At 41.6% G+C, this 23,326-nt stretch overlaps 3 protein-coding genes across 3 annotated transcripts; all 3 read right to left on the reverse strand.

The window, feature by feature from the left end:
• Window positions 1-2,217: 2,217 nt before the first annotated feature.
• On the reverse strand, window positions 2,218-5,697 carry LOC115593374 (bile salt-activated lipase). The gene is made up of 11 exons (XM_030436894.1): window positions 5,604-5,697; window positions 4,977-5,124; window positions 4,772-4,891; window positions 4,493-4,690; window positions 4,256-4,386; window positions 4,050-4,157; window positions 3,795-3,909; window positions 3,253-3,439; window positions 2,924-3,127; window positions 2,616-2,825; window positions 2,218-2,520 (listed from the first exon to the last, which is right to left on the reverse strand). Exons 1-11 carry the CDS (start codon window positions 5,664-5,666, stop codon window positions 2,340-2,342), a joined length of 1,665 nt encoding a protein of 554 aa, XP_030292754.1. The 5' UTR covers window positions 5,667-5,697; the 3' UTR covers window positions 2,218-2,339.
• A 2,735-nt stretch (window positions 5,698-8,432) lies between these two features.
• On the reverse strand, window positions 8,433-12,133 carry LOC115593375 (bile salt-activated lipase). Its single transcript, XM_030436895.1, has 11 exons — window positions 12,050-12,133; window positions 11,185-11,332; window positions 10,980-11,099; window positions 10,701-10,898; window positions 10,464-10,594; window positions 10,258-10,365; window positions 10,005-10,119; window positions 9,473-9,659; window positions 9,144-9,347; window positions 8,835-9,044; window positions 8,433-8,739 (listed from the first exon to the last, which is right to left on the reverse strand). The coding sequence occupies exons 1-11, from the start codon at window positions 12,110-12,112 to the stop codon at window positions 8,559-8,561; spliced, it is 1,665 nt and encodes a 554-aa protein (XP_030292755.1). The 5' UTR covers window positions 12,113-12,133; the 3' UTR covers window positions 8,433-8,558.
• A 3,569-nt stretch (window positions 12,134-15,702) lies between these two features.
• gtf3c5 (general transcription factor IIIC, polypeptide 5) lies at window positions 15,703-23,065 on the reverse strand. The gene is made up of 11 exons (XM_030434779.1): window positions 22,682-23,065; window positions 21,451-21,649; window positions 20,922-21,129; window positions 20,580-20,763; window positions 19,470-19,574; window positions 18,973-19,087; window positions 18,707-18,787; window positions 17,545-17,633; window positions 17,154-17,236; window positions 16,473-16,615; window positions 15,703-16,047 (listed from the first exon to the last, which is right to left on the reverse strand). The coding sequence occupies exons 1-11, from the start codon at window positions 22,898-22,900 to the stop codon at window positions 15,854-15,856; spliced, it is 1,620 nt and encodes a 539-aa protein (XP_030290639.1). The 5' UTR covers window positions 22,901-23,065; the 3' UTR covers window positions 15,703-15,853.
• Between the last annotated feature and the right edge of the window lie 261 nt (window positions 23,066-23,326).

Genomic DNA, 23,326 nt, shown 5'->3' on the forward strand with positions numbered 1-23,326 from the left:
ATAGTAACCATAACTGTTTACTTGTGTTATACAACCTCTTCACTCATACTATCACCCTGAGGTCCAACTGACCCTGATTTGACCCTTCAACCTGTGATGGGAACCAGCCTGGTGTAAGCAGAAGGTATGACGTTATCATCATCTTTTTTTACCAATAGCTGTCCACGAGGCAAATATAGGCGAGTACAGATGTTTAGCTGATAGATATTGATGCATTCTCAATCGACATACAGTCCTAATGACAACTAATCAATAAAATGACACACTGTAATACCAGATGTCAAAACATCCAACATTTTACGTGGCCATCACACGTGGCTAAGTATGTTGTCCTTGTACCTTGGCAAGTGTTTTCATATTAAAGACACATCAACACATGAAAGAGAAAAAAAGCCCAGCAGTCCTTGTGAAGTGGGCATTGAAGCACATGCTGCTGTTGACTCACGAGAACAGCCGGTCTGGTTCCCAGATTAGCATAAAGAAAACACGTGGTTTGAGATAAGATAAAACCTCTAAAATAACCTCAGACATCTGAGGTGCTGGTATTGGTGGAAAAATGTATTTGAACCTTAGGATTCTGCTCACGCTATACATTCTTTAGAAACCTTCCTGCCACAACAGATCATCTGGAGTTTCCTCTGTTGACAGATATTATAGGCGGACAATATTGAAAAAATTTTGCTGAGATAGAATCATTACAAGTGTTGCTGTGACAAAAAAATAAAAATGAAAAAAAATGAATGTGACCGTGACTCATTTTGTGATATTGACGAAAGTTCAGCAATCATCAATAAAGAAGCTCTAGCGATAATTCAGTCTTATGCATGCTTAGGCCTATGGAATATTTGCCTATAATTTACTGTCTGTTATTGATTGAGGTTACATCTGTCCAATAGTACAGCGACACACCTACACTGTCAGCCTATCATCTATCTGCTGACTTTTAAGACATAAGTCTCTCTCTGCCTTTAGTCCATGCATGCTGCTATTCTCTCATGCAGCCCCCACCTCCTCATCTTAATTTTCATTATGTACAATCATACCATTCACGACAGTGAAAGTTGTTTATTAACACATTCAGAAGGAGAATTGTATGTTTTGATGGTGGAGGCAAACGAGAGCACATGGAGGAAACCCACACAAACACGGGATAAACATGCATACCCAGGACCTAGAGGCAACAGTGCTAACCACTTCTTCACTGTGCTACATAGCTAATTACAATTGAGGGTTATAAATCATTAGTCAGGATATACTTAATTTCTAGCTTCAGCCAAAAATGGCCTATAAAACGTGTGTTTGTGGACAGATAGCCACCTCGCTATGCTGGTTTTTAAAATGTATCAAGTTGCTATGTTAGTTTTTTATCTAAACCCACATATTCTACATTGGAAAGTGGCTAAGTTTGTTAAGTACCAAGTCCAAAGCTAGCTTGCAAATGTTAGCCATAGCTGTCTCCGAAGCTACTTTGGTCGCACAGGTACATAATTCAAGTTATTGTTGATTCTTTTTGTCTGGGTTAAACTTTAACAAGTGTTCATGTCAAGTGCTACGCTAGCTCATTATCCAAGCCCACATATTTTACATCATTGCATACATCTATTCTTTAGTCAGTTTCCTGTTCCCTGTATGAAATATAAGAAAAGGAGAATATAGTCAAACTCAGCTGGTGGCCGGACAAACGTTGGCTAAGCTAGCTAATTACCAAGTAGATAGCTAGCTTGCTAATGTTGGCCATAGCTGTCACCTAAGCTATCCTTCCCATACAGGCACAGTCTTCGATTAGTGTTAATCTTTATGCCCTGGGTTCATTGAACACAGCTTCTTCTCTGTTTCTTTGGCAATTGCTCATGTCATAACAATTTAACCATCTGAAAGCCTGGTTTGAAACTGGGCTAACTACCTCCTTTTTGTTTGCTGAGCTATTGGTAGAAGAAAATAAATATACTACAACAAAATGTCTGAGCAGTCTGACAACATAACTTTTTTATTGTCGGTTTTTATTTTGTTAATTTTGCATCATGATGATGATATTAACACAGACTTCTTCATCCCTTATGTGGTGTTCATTCAATTAGCTCAATAGGTTACTGACACTGTTATTTAGCAGTTGCACTTACCATTTTTTAAAACAATAATATGAACCCAAAACTCAGGTGCCATACATGCAAACTGAAGTTATTCAGCATTATTGGAAATTCAATGACGCAAAACACATAATGAAACCAATGAATTTAATTTGTAGCCCTCATTAATTTATTTTTAATGAACCAATACTGATGATGTACTGTAAGTTTATCGGACCACACTACAGGAGTACAGGTGATTGCACAAGCTCTTTATTCTGAGTAGATTACAGGAAGGTTGGGCAGGATGCTGGTCCAGAAATGCACGTAACGCAGCCTCATCTTCTGTTTCACATAGTTCTTGTTCATGTCAGAATTGATCTCAAGGAACTGGTGTCCACTGCTGGTGAATTTGGGCCAGGTAGCGGGCACACTCAGCCCTTTGTTGGGGTCTCTGTGGATATAAACAGAAAACGGAGAAGCTGAATTGACACAGCAGTTAGTTTGACCTCTGTGATGCTCATGTGTCTCATGCCTGCAGAATTATACCCAGTTTTGGCGAAGTTAGTCCAGTAGGCGATCATGTAACGAGAGACGTCACGATGGCGAGGCCAGTACCCCAGTGGTGAGCTGAAAGGCTTTCCAAACATGTACTGCAGGTCATCAGCGTGGTCAGCTCCCATCCAGCTGGGGTAGGGTCTGGCAATGCCGCCCATACGGTTGGGCTCAGAGAAAAGGTAGGAGTATGTACGGCCAGTCCTATTACAAGACAAGGAAAGAGAAGAGATGTACTCTGATGAAATTAAATGGCTTATAGAAAAACTAACAACGACACCCAAGCAAGATATTATTCTCACGTGGCGTTGGAAGCATGAAGGTAGAGGGCAGCCTGAGTAGGAACCAGGAAGATGTAGTCTGTTCCAATCGCCACAACGGTTTTCTTGATGGTCTCCTGACTGGGATATGTTCCCCAGGGTGAGGTGTATGTGGAGTAGGCATTGTCCAAACCATTTTTGCCCTTCTCTTTAGTGTATGAAGCCAGAAGCCTCTTCATATCCTCACTGCAATCAGAATAAGGATTGAAAAGTCTGATAAACTTCTTAAATACCACCACAGTTCTCAGAATAACTGGGTCTGTACCATCAAGTTTCAATGTTTCACACTGTGGTCTAATGGCTTTACTCACATATGGGTGTCAATGAGAGGGGAGTTGATCGAAGGAACGTCTAAACCAGTGAAGAGGTGGCCGTCCATATCGTTGACTCCAGCCATGTAGTCGATGTCAGCCGCATTGTGGAACAAGTTGTGAGGCTCATCCGGGACGAAGTCACCGTCGATCACAGGAGACAGGGCCAGGTTGTTTACAATAGGGTCTGAGGGGGGCCGATACAACCAGACACTCATGATATACAGTACTGTCAGCATTTTTGCGCATATGAAAGGTATGAAAGGGCCAATCTATATCTCAAAGTCACTAGTTCTAATAAAACATTTCAGTTCCATTAAAAAGCCACCACAGGGGGCATAGGTACAGTAGCCAGGATTGCTAATCCAGGGGGACAAATGTGGTCAACTCGCTTCGTTTCTGTCTTAACAGACGTATTACACCACCAGTTTCACTCTTGCTTTGGTTACTAAACCAGGCATAAAAGCTTTTTTTTATTATTATTACTAACACAATATCCCAAATGAAAATGTAAACCAGGCTGTGTGAAGTTCGGTCCTTACGATCAGGTGAGCTGGTCAAACTGAGAGAGCCGGCCAACGTAAGAAGCGCAGGATCAGTCATCTTCAGACAGGAAGCCATAGTCTCACCAGTAGGGCAGCCGACCTTCAGAGCAATCTGGGGAGAAGGTTCAAATAATATCCAAGTGTGTCCCAGACCTGAGCTCTTATGAATATATTTTAAGTCTGATTAGCTTTCGCAAAATTCTTTGGAGTTCCACAGAATAGATCAAATTTATCAGAGAAGATGTTATGTACCTCCTCAGCGAACCTGCGGGGGTTATGGTTGATGGCCCAGGGGCAAACAGCGACCCCGCTCTGGGAGATGGCTCTCTTAAACAGTCCTTTGTTGTGGGGAGTAAGAGTCTGTGGGCACACAGAGAAATTAGAGACATTTAATGATATTAATACCCATCCCCTGTCTGTCATCTCATAAAATAAGCTGGGGAAAAGAAGTTTTTCACCTGGAAGCTAACACTAGCTCCGCCTGCAGACTCTCCAAAGATGGTGATGTTGTCAGGGTCTCCTCCAAACGAGCGGATGTTCCTGTGCACCCAGGCGATGGCAGTGTGCTGGTCCCACAGACCATAGTTTCCTGATGAGGATCAGACTTTTCGGTCAATCACAGCAGGAATTTAATTGAACAATTCATAAAACTTTGAGTGAGGCCAACATCTTCTATGCTCTGTCGCTGTATCTACCAGGTATGCCAGAGTCTCCAGTGCTCAGGAAGCCCAGAGTCCCAACACGGTATCCCAAAGTCACCACAATAACATCTCCTCTGTCTGCAACCTCCTGCCCATCGTACAGATAGTTGTCCAGGAAGTTAGCACCCATGGAGCCTCCAGCCAGGTAACCTCCTCCGTAGATCCAGACCATGACGGGCAGACCAGTGGACACTAGAAGACAGAGAGAATGAGATCTAGCTGACAGTCAGATCTCACACAGACGAGACTCTTTGGGATTCTCTCAGTATTTACCATCACGGCCATGGGGCACCCAGACATTCAAGTAAAGACAGTCCTCACTGCCTCTGGTGTCAGACATGAGCATGTTCACCTGGAGGCATCTTGGCCTGTACTCAGTGGTCTTCAGAACACCTGTTGAGAGACAAACACAGTGTTAGATTATCACACATTTCTGCTGGGATTTCCAGTACATTACAATTTTAATAAGTCTACCCACCGTCCCAGCCAGGGTGACGCTTTGGTTTCTCAAACCTTCCAGGCATGTCAGCAAAGGGAATACCCTTGAAGACGTCCATGTGACGGCGGAAGCCAAGACGAATGTTCTTGCCCTCTACCATGCCTCCCTCGGTGTACACCACCCCGAGCTACAGAAACAAAGCACATAAATGCATGAAAATGAATTCATGTAGGTAGTCCGTTGTTTGTAGTCACAAGACAATATGTTTTTTGAAATAATCACAGATGTATGGAAACGTTAGTTTCACTGCATATATTGTGATGGTGGCACAGAAATTTGGTACCATGGTCAATAATAACCATGGTTAGTAAGTGGTAATTACCAAGTGACATATTTGAAACCTTTTTGAAATTACCTCCCAATTCGTACAATAATTACCTCAAAGTTTATTGAAAATTACCCCAACATGAATTAATAATAATATTCTTTCGTTTCCAGAACAGTTCATAAATGGTTGGTTATTCATTTAATACATTTCGTTCAAACATTTAAGTGAAATTAAGTGCTAACAAATGCTGCAACATTTCCTCTTTTTATAACCTTAACACTATTTTTTGTATGTAGCAGATAACAAGCATGCTTTAATTAGATGGTATTGACACTTACGGAGGTCGCAGAGACCGTCTTCAGGAACACAGCAACAGCTATCAAAATCCCCAGCTTCGCCATCGTCACCAAACTGTGCGAACCCGGTTGATTTCTGAACAGACTTTTATAAAGGAGTTCCCTCCCCCGAAACAGCCGGTGATTGGTGTGAAGACTGTCCGCCTGCCTTTCTCACTCTTACATAAGTTTTATCAGTAGTGAACCATATTCAACCAAAAATCTGATGAGAGGTGAAAACACCCATTTAATATTCACCTCATAGACTCCATTTGTCCTTTGACATTCAACAAACCAGGTTTATATTTGCTGTCATTTACTTTGCCTTACTTATCTGCCTGCTCTTCAGAGGTGGGAGAAGTACCAGATTATTTATCTCAGTAAAACTAGTAATATACATCACAGCAATACCTTTACTTGAAAGGCCTGTATCCAAAATGTACCTAAGTAAAGGTACAAGATAAACATAAAAATGCGCTTAGTTTCCTCCCACCACAGCTGCTCATAGGCTGGAATATAAAATGTGAAATAAAATATAGTTCAGGGAAAGAAAGAAGAAGAATTTAAAAAACTAAGTAAAAAAACAAATTAAAACACTAGACAGACATAGCCTTTGTATAAAAGGTTTGTGAAACTATCCTTTGAGAAGTGATTTTTAGCTTTTAACGTATGCAGTTTGCATATCAGGAAAGCCTCCGCTGAGTTTACACAGCTGTACTTTGGACTCAAAGTCACACTGCTGCAGACAGTCCCAAAAGTTGATCCTTGTTTCATGCTGGGAAGCTAAACTGTAAAAAATTCCATCATTACTTACAATGAGATCAATCATAGTAAAATGAGGTGAACATTAGCATCTCTCCAAAATGTTAATTATTTAGATGGACATACAGATATGGTGTGCTGTTTTTATCGTGCCACCTCCACCTCCCCAATCTTAATTTTTATTACAAACACTCATACCATGCACAACATAGTGCAAGTGGTTTAACACATCCAGGAGAAGCAGTGGGCAAACAGTGTACGGCACCCAGGGACCAAGATGCCTTGGTCAAGGGCACTGACCTGAAAATTAACCTGCTGTACATGTTTTGATGGTGGGGGAAAACGGGAGCACACGGAGGAAACCCACACAAACACGGGGTAAAGATGCAAACTCCACACAGAAGTGCCTGCCCCAGATGGGATACGAACCCAGGACCTAGAGGCAACAGTGCTAAACACTTGTTCACTGTGCTACATAGCTAATTACAATCAAGGGTTATAAGTCATTAGTCAGGATATACTGAATTACTAGCTTCACCCAAACCTAGCCTATAAAAGATAACGTTACAAAGTGTTTGTGGACACATAGCCGCCTTGCTATGCTGGCTTTTAAAATGTATCAAGTTGCTTTGTAAGCCTTTATCCAAACCCACATATTCCACATTGGATAGTGGCTAAGTTAGCTAAGTACCAAGTCCACTGCGAGCTTGCAAATGTCAGCCATAGCTGTCTCCGAAACTAGTTTGGTCACACAGGTAGAGAATTCAAGTAAGTGTTGACTTTTTTTGTCCAGGGTTAAATTTTAGCAAGTGTTCATGTTAAGTGTTATCTTAGCTTATTATTCAAGCCCACATATTATACATCATCGAATACATCTAATCTTTAGTCAGTTTCCTGTTCCCTGTATGAAAATATCAGAAAAGGAGAACATAGGCAAACTAAGCTGGCGGCCGGACAAAAACGGTGGCCTAGTTAGCTAATTACCAAGTCAATAGCTAGCTTGCTAATGTTGGCCATAGCTGTCACCTAAGCTATCCTTCCCGTACAGGCACAGTCTTTAGTGTTAATCGTTTGTCCTGTGTTAATTAACCACAGCTTCTTCTCTGTGTTCATGTCGTAACAATTTAACCTTCTGAAAGCACTGTTTGAAACTGGGCTAACTCGCTTCTTTGTGTTTGATGAGCTATCCACCTGTTACCTCGGAAGCCTATGGGGGCTGCCATGACAGATAACTACTTCCGCCGGCGGTTTTCTGTTTCTGGTTGCCTTGCAACTGCATGACTGACCGCTACCACTAAACTAGCCCTAAACAACTAGCGTTAGGTCATAAGTGCTAAATTGTTTTTAAAATAAGATCAGGTACAACATTTGCCGTTGTTGGTTGCCACAACAAATCATGAAAATGTAAGTTTTTTTCAGAAATGTCTTGTGTAGAACATCAACAACTTAGACAAACATGTCCGTGCCCTGCGCCCTACACGCCATGCTGAGGAAGGAGGAACAGAGACTAGCGCGGCTCCCGACATTAGCTACATCGACGATGTAGCTAATGTCGGGCTAATGCTTCATGTCATCTGCCCACTCCGTGAGAACTGACGGGTGAGGCACTGTGAGAACTGTCCTCACGACTTATTAAAACATCTGTACTGTGTATCCACCTCCGATTTTTATCCATTCTGTTGCTTTCTTTGTGTTAAAAGACGGTTTTTAGAGCGAGCATGACAGCTACGTTTAGGGAAACACAGATGTCAGCCAGTTCAACCAGAAGAGCATAACCAAATACCGCTATGAACCATGGGTAAACTCACAAAGTCAGGAATAAGGTGGATAGGTACAAGAAAATTATGGACTTGAAATAATGGTAACTGGTAGGCTAGGCCTGGTAAGAAAATGGCTGAGCAGTCTGACTACATAACTTTTTCATTGCCAGTTGTCAAAATTGTTCATTAGCAGTTTCACTTTTTTTGCATCATTGTTCAAGACAATAATATAAACCCAAAACTCAGGTGTCATACCTGCAAACTGAAGTTATTCAGCACTATTGTAAATCAAATGACGCAAAACACATAATAAAATGAAGCCAATAAAATTTAATTTGTAGCCCTCATCAATATATTTTTTGATGAACCAGTACTGATGATGTACTGTGAGTTAATCATACCACATTGCAGGAGCACAGGTGATTGCACAAGCTCTTTATTCTGAGATGACTGTAGGAAGGCTGGGCAGGATGCTGGCCCAGAAATGCACGTAACGCAGCCTCATCTTCTGTTGCACATAGTTCTTGTTCATGTCAGAATTGATCTCAAGGAACTGGTGTCCACTGCTGGTGAATTGGGGCCAGGTAGCGGGCACACTCAGCCCTTTGTTGGGGTCTCTGTGGACATAAACAGAGAACGGAGAAGCTGAATTGACGCAGCAGTTAGTTTGACCTCTGTGATGCTCATGTGTCTCATGCCTGCAGAATTATACCCAGTTTTGGCAAAGTTCGTCCAGTAGGCGATCATGTAGCCAGAGACGTCACGGTGGCGAGGCCAGTACCCAAGTGGTGAGCTGAAAGGCTTTCCAAACACATACTGCAGGTCATCAGCGTGGTCGGCTCCCATCCAGCTGGGGTAGGGCTTGGCAATGCCGCCCATACGGTTGGGCTCAGAGAAAAGGTAGGAGTAGGTACGGCCAGTCCTATTTACAAGACAAGGAAAGAGAACAGATGTACTCTGATGAAATGAAATGGCTTATAGAAAAACTAACAGTGACACCCAAGCAAGATTTTATTCTCACCCGGCATTGGAAGCATGAAGGTAGAGGGCAGTCTGAGTGGGAACCAGGAAGATGTAGTCTGTTCCAATTGCCACAACGGTTTTCTTGATGGTCTCCTGACTGGGATTTGTTCCCCAGGGTGAGGTGTATGTGGAGTAGGCACTGTCCAAACCATTCTTGCCCTTCTCTTTAGTGTATGAAGCCAGAAGCCTCTTCATATCCTCACTGCGATCAGAATAAGGATTGAAAAGTCTGATAAACTTCTTAAATACCACCACAGTTCTCAGAATAACTGGGTCTGTACCATCAAGTTTCAATGTTTCACACTTTGGTCTAATGGCTTTACTCACATACTGGTGTCAAGGAAAGGGGAGTTGATCGAAGGAATGTCGAAACCAGTGAAGAGGTGGCCGTCCATATCGTTGACCCCAGCCATGTAGTCGATGTCAGCCACATTGTGGAACAAGTTGTGAGGCTCATCCGGGACGAAGTCGCCGTCGATCACAGGAGACAGGGCCAGGTTGTTCAAAATAGGGTCTGAGGGGGGCCGATACAATCAGACACTCATGATAAAAAGTACTCTTTGCATTTTTGTGTATATGAAAGGTATGAAAGGACCAATCTATTTCTTAAAGTCGCTAGTTCTAATAAAATATCTCAGTTTTATTAAAAGTCACCACAGGGGTCTAAGGTACAGTAGCCAGGATTGCTTATCCAGGAGGACAAATGTGGTCAACTCGGTCCTTTTCTTGCAGGTGTTTAACAGACGTAATACACCGCCAGTTTCACTCTTGCTTTGGTTACTAAACCAGGCGTAAAAGCTTACTAACACAATATCCCAAATGAAAATGTAAACCAGGCTGTGTGAAGTTCGGTCCTTACCATCAGGTGAGCTGTTCAAACTGAGAGAGCCGGCCAACGTAAGAAGCGCAGGATCAGTCATCTTCAGACAGGAAGCCATAGTCTCACCAGTGGGGCAGCCGACCTTCAGAGCAATCTGGGGAGAAGGTTCAAATAACATCCAAGTGTTTCCCTGCCCTGAGCTCTTATGAATTTATTTTAAGTCTGATTAGCTTTTGCTTAATTCTTAAGAGTTTCACAGAATAGATAAAACATCAGAGAAGCAGTTATGTACCTCCTCAGCCAACCTGCGGGGGTTATGGTTGATGGCCCAGGGGCAAACAGCGACCCCGCTCTGGGAGATGGCTCTCTTAAACAGTCCTTTGTTAAGGGGAGTAAGAGTCTGTGGGCACACAGAGAAATTAGAGATATTTAATTATATTAATACACGGCACCTATCTATCATCTCACAAAATAAACTGGGCAAAAGAAGTTTTTTACCTGGAAGCTAACACTAGCTCCGCCTGCAGACTCTCCAAAGATGGTGATGTTGTCAGGGTCTCCTCCAAACGAGCGGATGTTCCTGTGTACCCAGGCGATGGCAGTGTGCTGGTCCCACAGACCATAGTTTCCTGATGAGGATCAGACTTTTCGGTCAATCACAGCAGGAATTTAATTGAACAATTTAGAACATTTTCATGGATGCCAACATCTTCTATGCTCCGTCCCTGTATCTACCAGGTATGCCAGAGTCTCCAGTGCTCAGAAAGCCCAGAGTCCCAACACGGTATCCCAAAGTCACCACAATAACATCTCCTCTGTCTGCAATCTCCTGCCCGTCGTACAGATAGTTGTCCAGGAAGTTGGCACCCATGGAGCCTCCAGCCAGGAAGCCTCCTCCGTAGATCCAGACCATGACGGGCAGACCAGTGGACACTAGAAGACAGAGAGAATGAGAGCTAGCTGACGGTCAGATCTCACACAGATGAGACTCTTTGGGCTTCTCTGAGTATTTACCATCGGAACCATGAGGCACCCAGACGTTCAGGTAAAGACAGTCCTCACTGCCTCTGGTGTCAGACATGATCATGTTCACCTGGAGGCATCTCGGCCTGTACTCAGTGGTCTTCAGAACACCTGTTGAGAGACAAACACAGTGTTAGATTATCACACATTTCTGCTGGGATTTCCAGTACATTACAATTTCAAAAAGTCTACCCACCGTCCCAGCCAGGGTGAGGCTTTGGTTTCTCAAACCTTCCAGGCATGTCAGCAAAGGGAATACCCTTGAAGATGTCCATGTGACGGCGGAAGCCAAGACGAATGTTCTTGCCCTCCACCATGCCTCCCTCGGTGTACACCACCCCGAGCTTCAGATACGAAGCACAAAGAAATGCATGAAAATTAATTCATGCGGTAGTCCCTTGTTTGTAGTCACAATACAGTACGTGTTTGAAATAATCACAGATGTATGGAAACGTTAGTTCCACTGCATATATATATAACAATGGTAAGTAAGTGGTAATTACCAAGTAACATATTTGAAATCTCTTTGATATTACCTCCCGATTACCACAATAATTACCTCAAAGTTTAATAAAAATTGCTCCACCATGACTCAATAATAATATTCTTCTATTTTCTGAACAGTTCATAAATGGTTGTTTATTCATTTTATACATTTCCAGGAAACCTGGGCAGCTCATGTCGCTTTCATTTCCAACTAGTTTATGTCTGCAGGTCACTAAATTGAAGTGAGTTGTTGTAGCTTAATTTCCAACTAGTTTCTGACCAACTTCTGCCAGTCAGTAAAATGAAGTATATTTTTAAACCATTTACATTTTCACCAATTGTTTTTTTATGTTTTTTTATTAATTGCTAATCACCAACAAATGATACAACTTCAAAATCAAGAAAAGACCACGTATGTTACTTGGTAATAACCATCTACTCACCGTGAAATGTACAGACCTGCAAAATTAAGTGTTACCAAATGTTGCAACATTTCCTTTATTAACAACCTTCACACTATTGTTTGTATGTAGCAGATAACTAGCACCTTTTAATCTGATGGTATTGACACTTACGGAGGTCGCAGAGACCGTCTCCAGGAACACCGCAACGGCTACCAAAATCAGCAGCTTCGCCATCGTGACCAAACTGTGCGAACCCGGTTGATTTCTGAACAGACATTTATAAAGGAGTCCCCTCCCCCGAAACAGCAGGTGATTGGTGTGAAGACTGTCCGCCTGCCTTTCTCACTCTTACATAAGTTTTATCAGTAGTGAACCAAATTTAGCCAAAAATGTGATGAGAAGTTGAAACACCCCTTTAATATACACCTCATAGACTCCATTTGTCCTTTGACTGTCAACAAACCAGGTTTATATTGGCTGTCATTTACTTTGCCTTACTTATTTGCCTGCTCTTCAGAGGTGGGAGAAGTACCAGATTATTTACCTCAGTAGAACTAGTAATACACATCGCAGAAATCCATTTACTTGAAAGGCCTGTATCCAAAATCCAGTTAAGGTATAAGATTTTTAGCACAGATGAAGTGCTCAGTAAAATGTCAGAATATAAAGCAAAAGTTCATTTATTTCAGTAATTCAACTTAAAAGGTGAAACTAATATATTATATAGACTCATTACATGAAAGTGAGATATTTCAAGCCTTTATTTGTTATAATTTTGATGATTTTGGCTTACACTTTATGAAAACCCCAAATTCAAAATCTCCGAAAATTAGAATATTGTAAAACGGTTCAATATTGTAGGCTGTGGGTGTCACACTCTGATCAGGTAATAAATCCAAAACACCTGCAAAGCGTTCCTGCGCCTTTAAATGGTCTCTCAGTCAGGCTCAGTAGAATTCACAATCATGGTGAAGGCTGCTGACCTGACAGTTATGCAGAAAACCATCATTGACACCCTCCACAAGGAGGGAAAGCCTCAAAATGTAATTGCAAATAGATGTTGGATGTTCTCAGAGTGCTGTATCAAAGCACATTAATAGAAAGTTAAGAGGAAGGGAAAAGTGTGGAAGAAAAAGGTGCACAAGTGTGGTGGCAAATATAAACTGGGTCATGATCATGCATATAAATTGATTGGCGAAATACACCTTGCAGTTGTGTGCTAACAGTGAATATGAGCCTGATGTAAGACCAAGGTCAGATGCTCCCTTTATAATAACAAGACTGGAGTGAGGGAGCAACGAGTGCAGCCACAGCTCACTCAAGGCCACAGATAGGGGCCTGGGTGAGACACTTTGTAGGCATTAAGGAACACATTAAAAAATGAAGATGATAGTCTCGCGTGATCATGACGAGGGGGTTGGTCCAAGAAGGGCGTTGGTGACATTGACCCCAGGTATAAAAGAGGGTGATCCAGGGAGATTTCTCAGTTGTCCTGGGGTACCTCATGGATTTATAACTTCTCTTGGAATAAACACCTTTTTGAACTGAAGACCTGCTGCCTCGCCTCTGATTTGGACTTGAGCAGTTTTGGGACTTAGTCTCTGAGCAGTTTTAGGACTTAGGCTCTGAGTCGTTTTGGGACTTAGGCTCTGAGCAGTTTTCACCTTTGATTCGGACTTAGACTCAGATCTGTTTCTCCTCTGATCTTGGATTTTAACTTTGGTCGGATTTACAGGGTCTGATAGTGGAATAATTGGACGGTTAAGGAAAGTAGTCTCCCACTACACAAGCAGCAGGGATGACCGCAGCCTGGAGAGGATTGTCAGGACAAGGCCATTCAAAAGTGTGGGGGAGCTTCACAAGGAGTGGACTGAAGCTGGAGTTACTGCATCAAGAGCCACCACACACAGACGGATCCTGGACATGGGCTTCAAATGTGTATTCCTCTTGTCAAGCTGCTCCTGAACAGCGAACAACGTCAGAAGCATCTTACCTGGGCTAAAGAAAAAAACTGGTCTGTTGCTCAGTGGTCCGAAGTCCTCTTTTCTGATGAGAGCAGATTTTGCATCTCATTTGGAAACCAAGGTCCAAGAATCTGGAGGAAGAGTGGAGAGGCACACAATCCACGATGCTTGAAGTCCACTGTGAAGTTTCCACAGTCTCTTTTGATTTGGGGAGCCATGTCATCTGCTGGTGTTGGTCCACTGTGCTTTCTGAAGTCCAGAGTCAACGCAGCCGTCTACCAGGACACTTCAGAGCACTTCATGCATCCTTCAGCAGACGAGCTTTATGGAGACGCTGACTTTTTTCCAGCAGGACTTGGCACCTGCCAACACTGCCAAAAGTACCAAAACCTGGTTCAGTGACCATGGGATAACTGTGCTTGATTGGCCAACAAACTCACCTGACCTGAACCCCATAAAGAATGTATGTCTTCCATAACACCTCAGCAGTGCCACAGGCTGATAGCACCCATGCCACACTGCATTGAGGCAGTAATTCCTGCAAAAGGGGCCCAAACCACGTACTGAGTACATATGAATGATTATACCTTTTAGTGGGCCGACATTTCTGTATTTAAAATCCTTTTTTTATTGATTTCATGCAATATTCAAATTTTTGGAGATTTGGGGGGTTTTCACAAGCTATAAGCCATAAGCATCAAAATTACAACAAATAAAGTCTTGAAAAACCTTGCTTTGCGTGTGATGAGTCTATATATTAGTTTCACATTTAAAGTTGAATTACTGAAATAAATGAACTTTTGCACGATATTCAAATTTTTTCGAGTTTCACCTGTAAAATGTGAAATAAAATAAAGTTCAGAGACCGAAAGAAGAATAATTTAAAAAACTAGCTTTAGCTTTAAATGTATGCAGTTTGCACATCAGGAAGAGTGGACTAAAAGTCACACTGCTGCAGTCAGTCCAAAAGTTGATTGTTGTTTCATGCTGGGAAGCTTAACTGTAAAAACTTCCATCATTACTTACGATGAGATCAATTTTAGTAAAATGAGGTGGACATTAGCATCTCTCCAAAATGTTAATTATTAAGATGCATATACAGACATGGCCCCCTTTTCAAAGTCCTTATACACATATGCATTTGTAACTATATTCAGAGGCGTATCCATACAGTATGTCCTACCAGGGGCCACAAACCACCCAGGAGAACATACTGCAGCTGAGCTGTCAGATTAACAACAGCTTTGAGCACTTGTAAGCAACTGTTGTTTGTTTTTCTGCTGTTTTCACATTTATCATGATTTTTCTATTTCATTTCTGTCTCTTCATACAGTTAAAGAGGATACACAGTATGTACATGACTAATGTCATGATTTTAAAGCAACATCATTTCACTTTTTATCTTACAATTAAAAGGACAGCTTTAGAATCATGTTGACAGTTCGTGGTCTCGTAACAGGGTGTATGGTGTCTCTGTCTCAGCCACTACGTCCCCCATCACTTGTTTCGGCACTGTGTAACTTCAGTGAGAGGGCAGGATCACAGTGTTACATGCATGTTTACTTCAACATGCACGTTTTTAACACGTTACATTGTTGTGACCTAGTGAGTTTTGTTTGTAGTGACCACTGACATTACATCTGACCAACTGTTACAGACCTGGGATTTGTATTTATGACAGTGGTGTTGCACTCAGAAACTGTATGTGTGTGTGTGGGGTGGGGGGACAAGTCTCACCAACTGCCAATTTCTACATTATGTTGCTTTACGTGTTCTATTATTTTGTTACCATTTTGTTCTTGGTATCCCTTACAATTTTCCGTCATACTGTAGAGACAAAAAACTTTTCCACAACGATAGTACAGTTATTTCAAAGAAACACCAGAAATGTTCCGATTTTTATTTACATTTCACTCAAAAAAATAATCCAAACATATCACCTCCTACAAGAAACAGCTGATGGAAAAATATTAACGGTCAAGATGAATGTCATCAAAATGTTTGTCTGGTGTTAAATGTAATCCAGCATTTCTGTCTCCATCTCATTCTCACTTCCCTCCGATGGCTGAAACTCATCGTCCTCATCGTCCTCTTCATCATCCTTGTTCTCATCCTCCTGCACCTCTTCCTCTGTGTCCACATCTCTCCCTGGAGATTGGGAAGTTAAGCCTCGGCGTCTGCGTTTCTTGCGGACCTCTGGCAAATCTGAGTAAGAGAAAGACCACCAGTTAACAAATCAAAAGACGCCCTTTTCAATACAGGGTTAGTTGTCCTCCTTTTGTTATCTGTCTGCAGTATTCTATCCACAGACAAACTCTGTCTCCAATTGTTTACATGTAAGTATCTAACTGCATATATCATGAGTCTTAGCCACAGAAGCACAGTTACAACCTCATATGACTTCTGGTTGTTAAAAGCTAGGAAAACAAAAACTTTTGTCTTTGTTAATATGATAAGATGTTTGATGCTAAGCATGCTAACATCATCCTTGGTCACATTTTAGACCATGTTGCTTCTACAGTAAGAGGAAAGTGCTTTATCTGTGAAACGTCAGTGTAGTGAATGTATGATCACGAAGAGGACATGGTCATCGATCACCGGTCATTCTCTCGGCTGAACATCTTCCTTACTTGGCTTCTGGGCGCGGATAACCTTCCTGATCATGGCTGAGATCATGTCCCTCAGCTTGTCTTTGGTGCCGATAATACACCAGCCGTCCCGCTCGTCACACTCCTGCTCATTACCAACGTTCTGCTCAATCACCTTCTGGATACTGGAGACACACAAAACAGCTGTACTGAACCCAAACAGTAGTGGAAAGTAACCAAGTACATTTACTCAAGTACTGAACTTTTTTTTGAACAGTTTTGAAGTATTTGGACGTTACTCGTTACTTTAATCCACAAACATATCACGATGTCATGTGCTCTTAGGTTTCCTCGTAACAAAAACATATCCTGCTCTGTGTTTGCCACAGAAAACAGGAAAAGTGTATGACATGTGGGAAAACAGTTTAATGAACTCTTTTTCCAAATAGTGAAATGTTCTGATTGAAAATCTTTAAATTTGAAAAAGAGACTTACTGATCAGCTTAATGGCTTAAATTATCAAGGATACTTCAATGCCAGCTATGGTACAAAATGACTGAACTTGTATCGAAGACCTAAAACACTACACATAACTACATTTGGACAATTTACATGACACAACAAATGACAAATCTTTCGAACTTATAAAATACCCTGATATCAGTGTATTTAGATTTAAGTGCTTAAAACTAATGTATAAGGAAGGACAGAATTTTAAATTACCTTTCCACATGCAAGTCACAGAGCTGGTAAAACATCTGTCTGTGAGGAGGCAGCATGCCCTCTCTGAAAATGTAAGATGACTCCTGTGAGGACGAAACAGAGGTGAGGCGGTACCACAGCAGGCATCATACAGATGTTGACTAATGGCCGATAAGAGAACCCTTATTATCACCCCAACAGTTTAACCTTTCGGCTAACAGGGACAGAAAGTGTGCAAAATGGAATACATCAAAACACAAGACATACAATTATCATTTGAATAAATACACACACAATATTAAAATACCAAATCAAATCAGTTCTACCATTAATCAGAGAGAGCTTGAAAACTAGCATGTTAGCACTGTGCTACAATAAGGATTTCACATAACTAGGTGACCAGTTAACTGACCTTCAGCTGGTATGAGATCGGGGCTGAATCCCGGCTGGTGCTCGGACCTTCCTGAGCCGGAAGCTCCATCACACTAGCAGCCTGTGGACCTGGAAAAAAACAGCACTTTTTCCATCATGTTGTCAGTTTACTTTGGCAACAGCAGCCGGGCGGCCGCAGCGTTATCATTTTAGTTTTCCGGGGTGACTCTGCTCATGTTATGATGGAACAAATCCAAGCAAGCCTAACACTAACTTAACCTGCTGCACCAGGTGGTTTGTTACACACAACCAACTGGGAAGTCTCTCTTGGAAACTCATTGGGATTCGGAGGCACTTTAAAAAAAGAACTTGGCGTGCGATCGGACAAATCTATCACCATCTTTCACAGGCTTACCTGGCTTGCCCTTCTTTAATGACAAATACTCTCCAGTTCTGACATAACTAACCATTGTCATTTATACTATTAGTTAGTTATACCAGCAACCATTGTTGCTGTCAAATGGACAGTCACTCCTCTTGCTGGTTGTCATATCAATACCACGCCTGTAGCAGCCAGTCTATCCTCATAAGACGACGGCAAGATGGATTTTTGAGATGCAGCTTCCTCACAGGGTAAAAACAAAGTTGACATATCTCCCAGTCATAGCCTGAGATACACAGCATTTAATGAATATGAACTTAAAGGAATGCTTATACAAGAGGAGGCTGAGACCAGACAGCAGTGTAACAATGAAGATGTAGAGCGTAACGTTGTTGTATATAGACCCAATGCATTCCATTTAGCTGCTTCCTGCATGTCAAAATAAGTACATGGCTGAGTAACAGCTGAATGATACACAGAAAATCAAGTCCCATTGCATTAATTCTGAGGGATATTATGATACATCATGATTCATTTACAGTGGTTTCAGCATTCTAATTTTCCCAAAAAATACAGAAATTTAAATAAAAAGATGATGGTTTGATTTTTGCTGGGCTCCGTACAAAACAAGCGTGTTCCCTTTCCTATGGAGGATATGATTTGTGGGTCGGGGCACCTCTGCAGAAGTAAAATGGTACGTTTTTAAAAACTTGCATCTCGTGTTATTTGCCTATTGCACTTGGCCACTGTGCAACTTCAATAATGTTTCCATCAATTATTCAGCCCCAAAGCAGGCATCCAAATAAAGTCACCACCTCACCTGCTTTGTTGAAAGTGATGGACAGATTGTAGTTGAGGGCACTCCTCTTGGCTTTTACTGGCATGTCCAGTAACGAATACCCTGCAAGCGGGAAGACAGAAGAATCAGTGTTCTGCAGACAGGTCTGGGCTTTTTATAAGACTCGAAAATTACAGTTTGATGCTGTAGTGTATAGGCAGATTACCATTTTACTAAATTTGCCTAATTTAGGAAAAAACCTTTCGTAGAAACAGTGACTGTTCTTCTCTCCTGTTTTGGAATCTTACCATGCTTGGTGCTACAGCGGATCCTGAAGTCCAGCAGCTGGTATTTCTTGGACTCTGGGGTCTTCCGGGGGTCATAGCCCAGCCTCACCCACAGACTTCTCCACGGCCCTGTCACCTACAGAGGTCAACCCAATGTTTTATTTTCATTTGGGCAGAAAAGAAATGTTGGCTCTCCCCTTTCTCTCACATTTCTTTGTTGTTTTACAGAGGACTTAACTAGAGTTCAAGCAAAAACCTACTATAAGAATCACTATGCAGATGTACAGAGAGTGGACGCACTAACATGAACACTTATACAATGAAATACATTCCAGTATTAACACCGCAAAATATATATTCAGATATATTCACAAATTAATAGGTTTTAACTTGTTTTCTAACAGTTTCTGCAGAGAGACGCACTTTTGCAGGACATGTCTGAATGACACCAGGTAAAATGCTTTAGGCAGCATTTACTGTGTCCCTGCAGGGCACGCTCACAGTGTGTGCCAGCTCACCATGTAGTAGGCGAAGACGGGCAGCAGCAGTTTCAGTTTATCAGGCTGGATGTTGATGTTGGCCTTGACGGCGTTCCGTGACCAGATGGGGCGGCTCTCAAACATCTAAACACAAAAAGGTTTGGTTTGAGATAAGATGAAAGGCCCGTCTTTTATTTTTGGTGACGAAGGGGAATAGAGTGATGACCAAAATAGCCTCAAAGGTAAAGAGCAAGGAAATGTTTAGCATTTTTGGTAGATTTTTAGATGTACTAATCAGTTGTTTCAGCGCTTTCCCTTTGCAGTTTGCAATTTCTGAAACAATTCAACTAAAGAGCCAAGGTTTTGTTTTTATCTGATGAGCGCTGAAATAACATTTTATCCAGCCAGTCTGGATTCCTGGCACTCTGGTGTTATGGTCCCTCGTGCTGTAATAAAGAACTTAACTTACATCAGAGTGCCTTAAAATTCTTCAAATACTAGTAACTAGGGCTGGGTATCACCAGGTACCTCGCGATACGATACTATCACGATATTTTGCCCACGATAACGATAATATCACGATACAGCGATTCTGCGATAATCCATATATTGCAAAAAATTTCATCCACGATACATCACGATATCTGTGTCACTGAAGAAATTCATAATTTATTGACTGCACTGAATCCATTTCACGGGAATTACAAAACATTGTCAATCAATTTCACATGAATGACAGCCAAGTAAACAAAGAGTATATTGCACAGTGACTGTTCTTAACACACATACTGACTACAACTGTCATTAAATATCTATATGTGTGGGTTTCAGAGCTACTTAAACCATTTTTTAAATTTTATTTGGTTGTATACCTATGTTTGAATAAAGATAAAGCTGTCCTCCGAAGAGGGGTGGTGGGCCAAAAAAATAAAATAAAAATGTTAAAAAAAAAATGTAAAAAAAAAATATATATATTATTATTATTTATTTATTTTTTTTACATTTTTAAATATCGATATTTGGCACCAGTGTATCGATAACATACCTCAAGACGAAATATCGCGATATATCGTAGAATCGATATTTTGGCGCACCCCTACTAGTAACCCCAGCAGTCAGAGGGCATTGTGCTTGCAGCAGCACACAAACCTTTTTCAGTTGTTCTTCCGCCTGCTTGTCATTCTCCTTCTGGCAGATTCGTGTCCAGTTGATCCTGGCTGCCTCCCGACACTCGTCGGGCACACTGGCATCACAGTAGCTGACAAAAATGGCGTTGTGGGGCCGACGGGCGCGATTCAAACCAATTAAGTTCTTCTTGTTGATAGGCAGTGGGCTGTAAACAGAGAGGAGGAGAAGTATTAGGTATGTAATCCTGAAAAGCTGCTTTAGCATCACAGTGAAAGAGAAGACTTAGAGTTTCCAACTCTGTTGTTCCCACAGGACAAACAAGTTCACTTGACAAAGGGAACAAGCAGAAGTTGTGCCGTTTACCGTGCCAGAGCCTTCTGATGGATGTCAGGGCGATAGTAATAATCAACAGGAGTGTCGAGGCGTGAGAAGATGGCCGGGGGGAGAAAGTACGGCATGGGCTGCTCAAAGAACTCTTGTTTCTCTACTTTGCGGAGGATGATTTTGTCGTACAAAGACGTTTCTTTTCCACCTTCTGAATGCACAGCCAGGCACTGAAAGTCTGCCAGCCCTGCAAATCAGGAACATGGAATCAGAATAACTACAGTTTTTCCCACATCAAGCATTTTGTTTTCCATTATGAGTGATTGAAACCATCTGATAAAGGGAGAATAACGCTTTGATTAATTGAAAAGGACAAAGAATATATAAATATATATATATATATAACACAATATTACACAGTACAAGGAAACAGGTTTCAGATGTACAGCAGTAAAATTAGAAGGAAATAGAACAGCTGCAGTATATCAGGACATGCGTGGACATGTTGGATGTAAACACAGCACTGAAATATGATCCTGAACATTCTGTTGGAGGACTCTTTTCTAACCTTGGTATTTGTACGTTGTTCCTATGACTCCCAGTATATCCATGTGGATCTCTGCATCATTCGGGTCCTTCTTGCGCACCCGCCGCCGCACTCTGAGGAGGAGGTTGCTGGAGGGGAAGCGGTTGCCACAGAGAGAGTGACAGAAAGGGTCCTGAGGCCGGAAACGCAGTTCAAGACGTCTGTTGGGGTGAGTGAATGTCTGTGGGAGCAACAGGAATTGCAGACAGGTGTCAGATTGGAGCAGTTTATCTGAAGCAGCGATGGCGATAATAGTGTGACCAAAGGTTAGATTTTAGAAACATCATAAACTGACATGGTTTCATCTGCTGCCGTACCACCAGACTACAGAGCAGCTTCGCTCCTCAGGCTCCGCACCTAAAACTTTTTGTTTAGTATTTTTAAGATGTATTATTTAAAAGGGTACACCATGTAGTCTTGGGGAAGAAATTTAAACCAGCAGAGAAAGATCTTCAATTAATGTTTTTTTTTAATGCCTAATTGCATTTAAAAAAAATCAAACTCTCTTTGTTTTCGCGACTGAAGAAACTGACAACACGATTTCATACAGTTTTACCTTGTTTATATGTGGCGGACCCTGCCACCTTTCTAGCTTCAAACAGTGTTCTGGGGACCTGATTTTTCTCTGAGAACAGCTCGTTTAGTCAGTTATGGAAAAAATAAATGTTCCTGAGTTTTTATTATTATCTCACTAATATTGTACATATTACATTTTTTGTTTTTGTTTTTTGTTTTTTATTATTAGAGTAAAGGGGTTTTCTACTACCACTTCGTTGTTCAGTCCTGGTTTTATAATGACAATTCAGTTTGTCTTGAATTTCATCAACAGCAACAATTGAACCCCTCCTCACAGAATAAAGGTAAACAAAGAATACAGCATGACATGTCATCATGTCAGCATATCTCCATATTCCCCACTGAAAATACCATTAGCTCAGGGCTTTTGGGGCCCCATGGCAGCCTGCTTTGACTTACAGCACTTAGCTTTTGGACTAACTATCATGCTATGTACCCCAACGTTACGAGCGTATTTGGAAAATAATACACATAACAATAATATGTACGTTACAGTAATGAAAATATAAACATAAATATTAACTCTTAGTTAACTTACAGTTCATAGCATGTGCCCTAGCTATTTTATTTCAGACGGATATTTAAGTTTTATGGCGGTAACGTTAAATACTAAACGCCCACATTATGATTTGCTTACTTTGGACACCGTCTGTTCACCCCCGAGAGTCTCCAGCATCTTGTCCACATTGTTGACCACAGCGGGATACTCCACACACACCAGTCTGCTGGTCCGCAGCTCCACGGTGGACGAGCTGCCGGGTACGTCCTCCTGTTCGGACTGAGCGGACAGAGAGAGCTGCTTCAGCGTGAAGTCCAGCTTCAGCTCCGTGGAGTCCGCCATGTTGACTCTTCTCATCGTGGTGTTTAAGCGAGCATAATGTACACGGTTAAACCACAATCCGCATATAAGTAAACCTACACAACAAGAAAAAAATCCTTCTCAGCGGAGTGACTACGAGTCCACTTGCAAAATAGCGCCGGCTGGAAACGCGAGCTCAGACATATAGTTCCGCAGCAGACATGGACCCGGGATCTGCGAGGCGTGGAGATGAACAAATAGAGTAAAGATGATGAAACAAGACACTTTCAATTTGTCAGTGTAAAGTAGAACATTCCGAATAAAACACGTACGTCACTGAACATTGTACTTATACTTGTCTTACCTCTAAAATAAATACATTAATGAAAATTCAAAAAGAAAAAATCATAGGAGTCATAAAGTGCATGGGGTATTTTTGTATCGGAAGAGTTTTACCCGACAATGTAATAAAGTAGAATCCTC

This window comes from Sparus aurata, chromosome 12, assembly GCF_900880675.1.
Source record: "Sparus aurata chromosome 12, fSpaAur1.1, whole genome shotgun sequence".
NCBI lineage: Eukaryota > Metazoa > Chordata > Actinopteri > Spariformes > Sparidae > Sparus > Sparus aurata.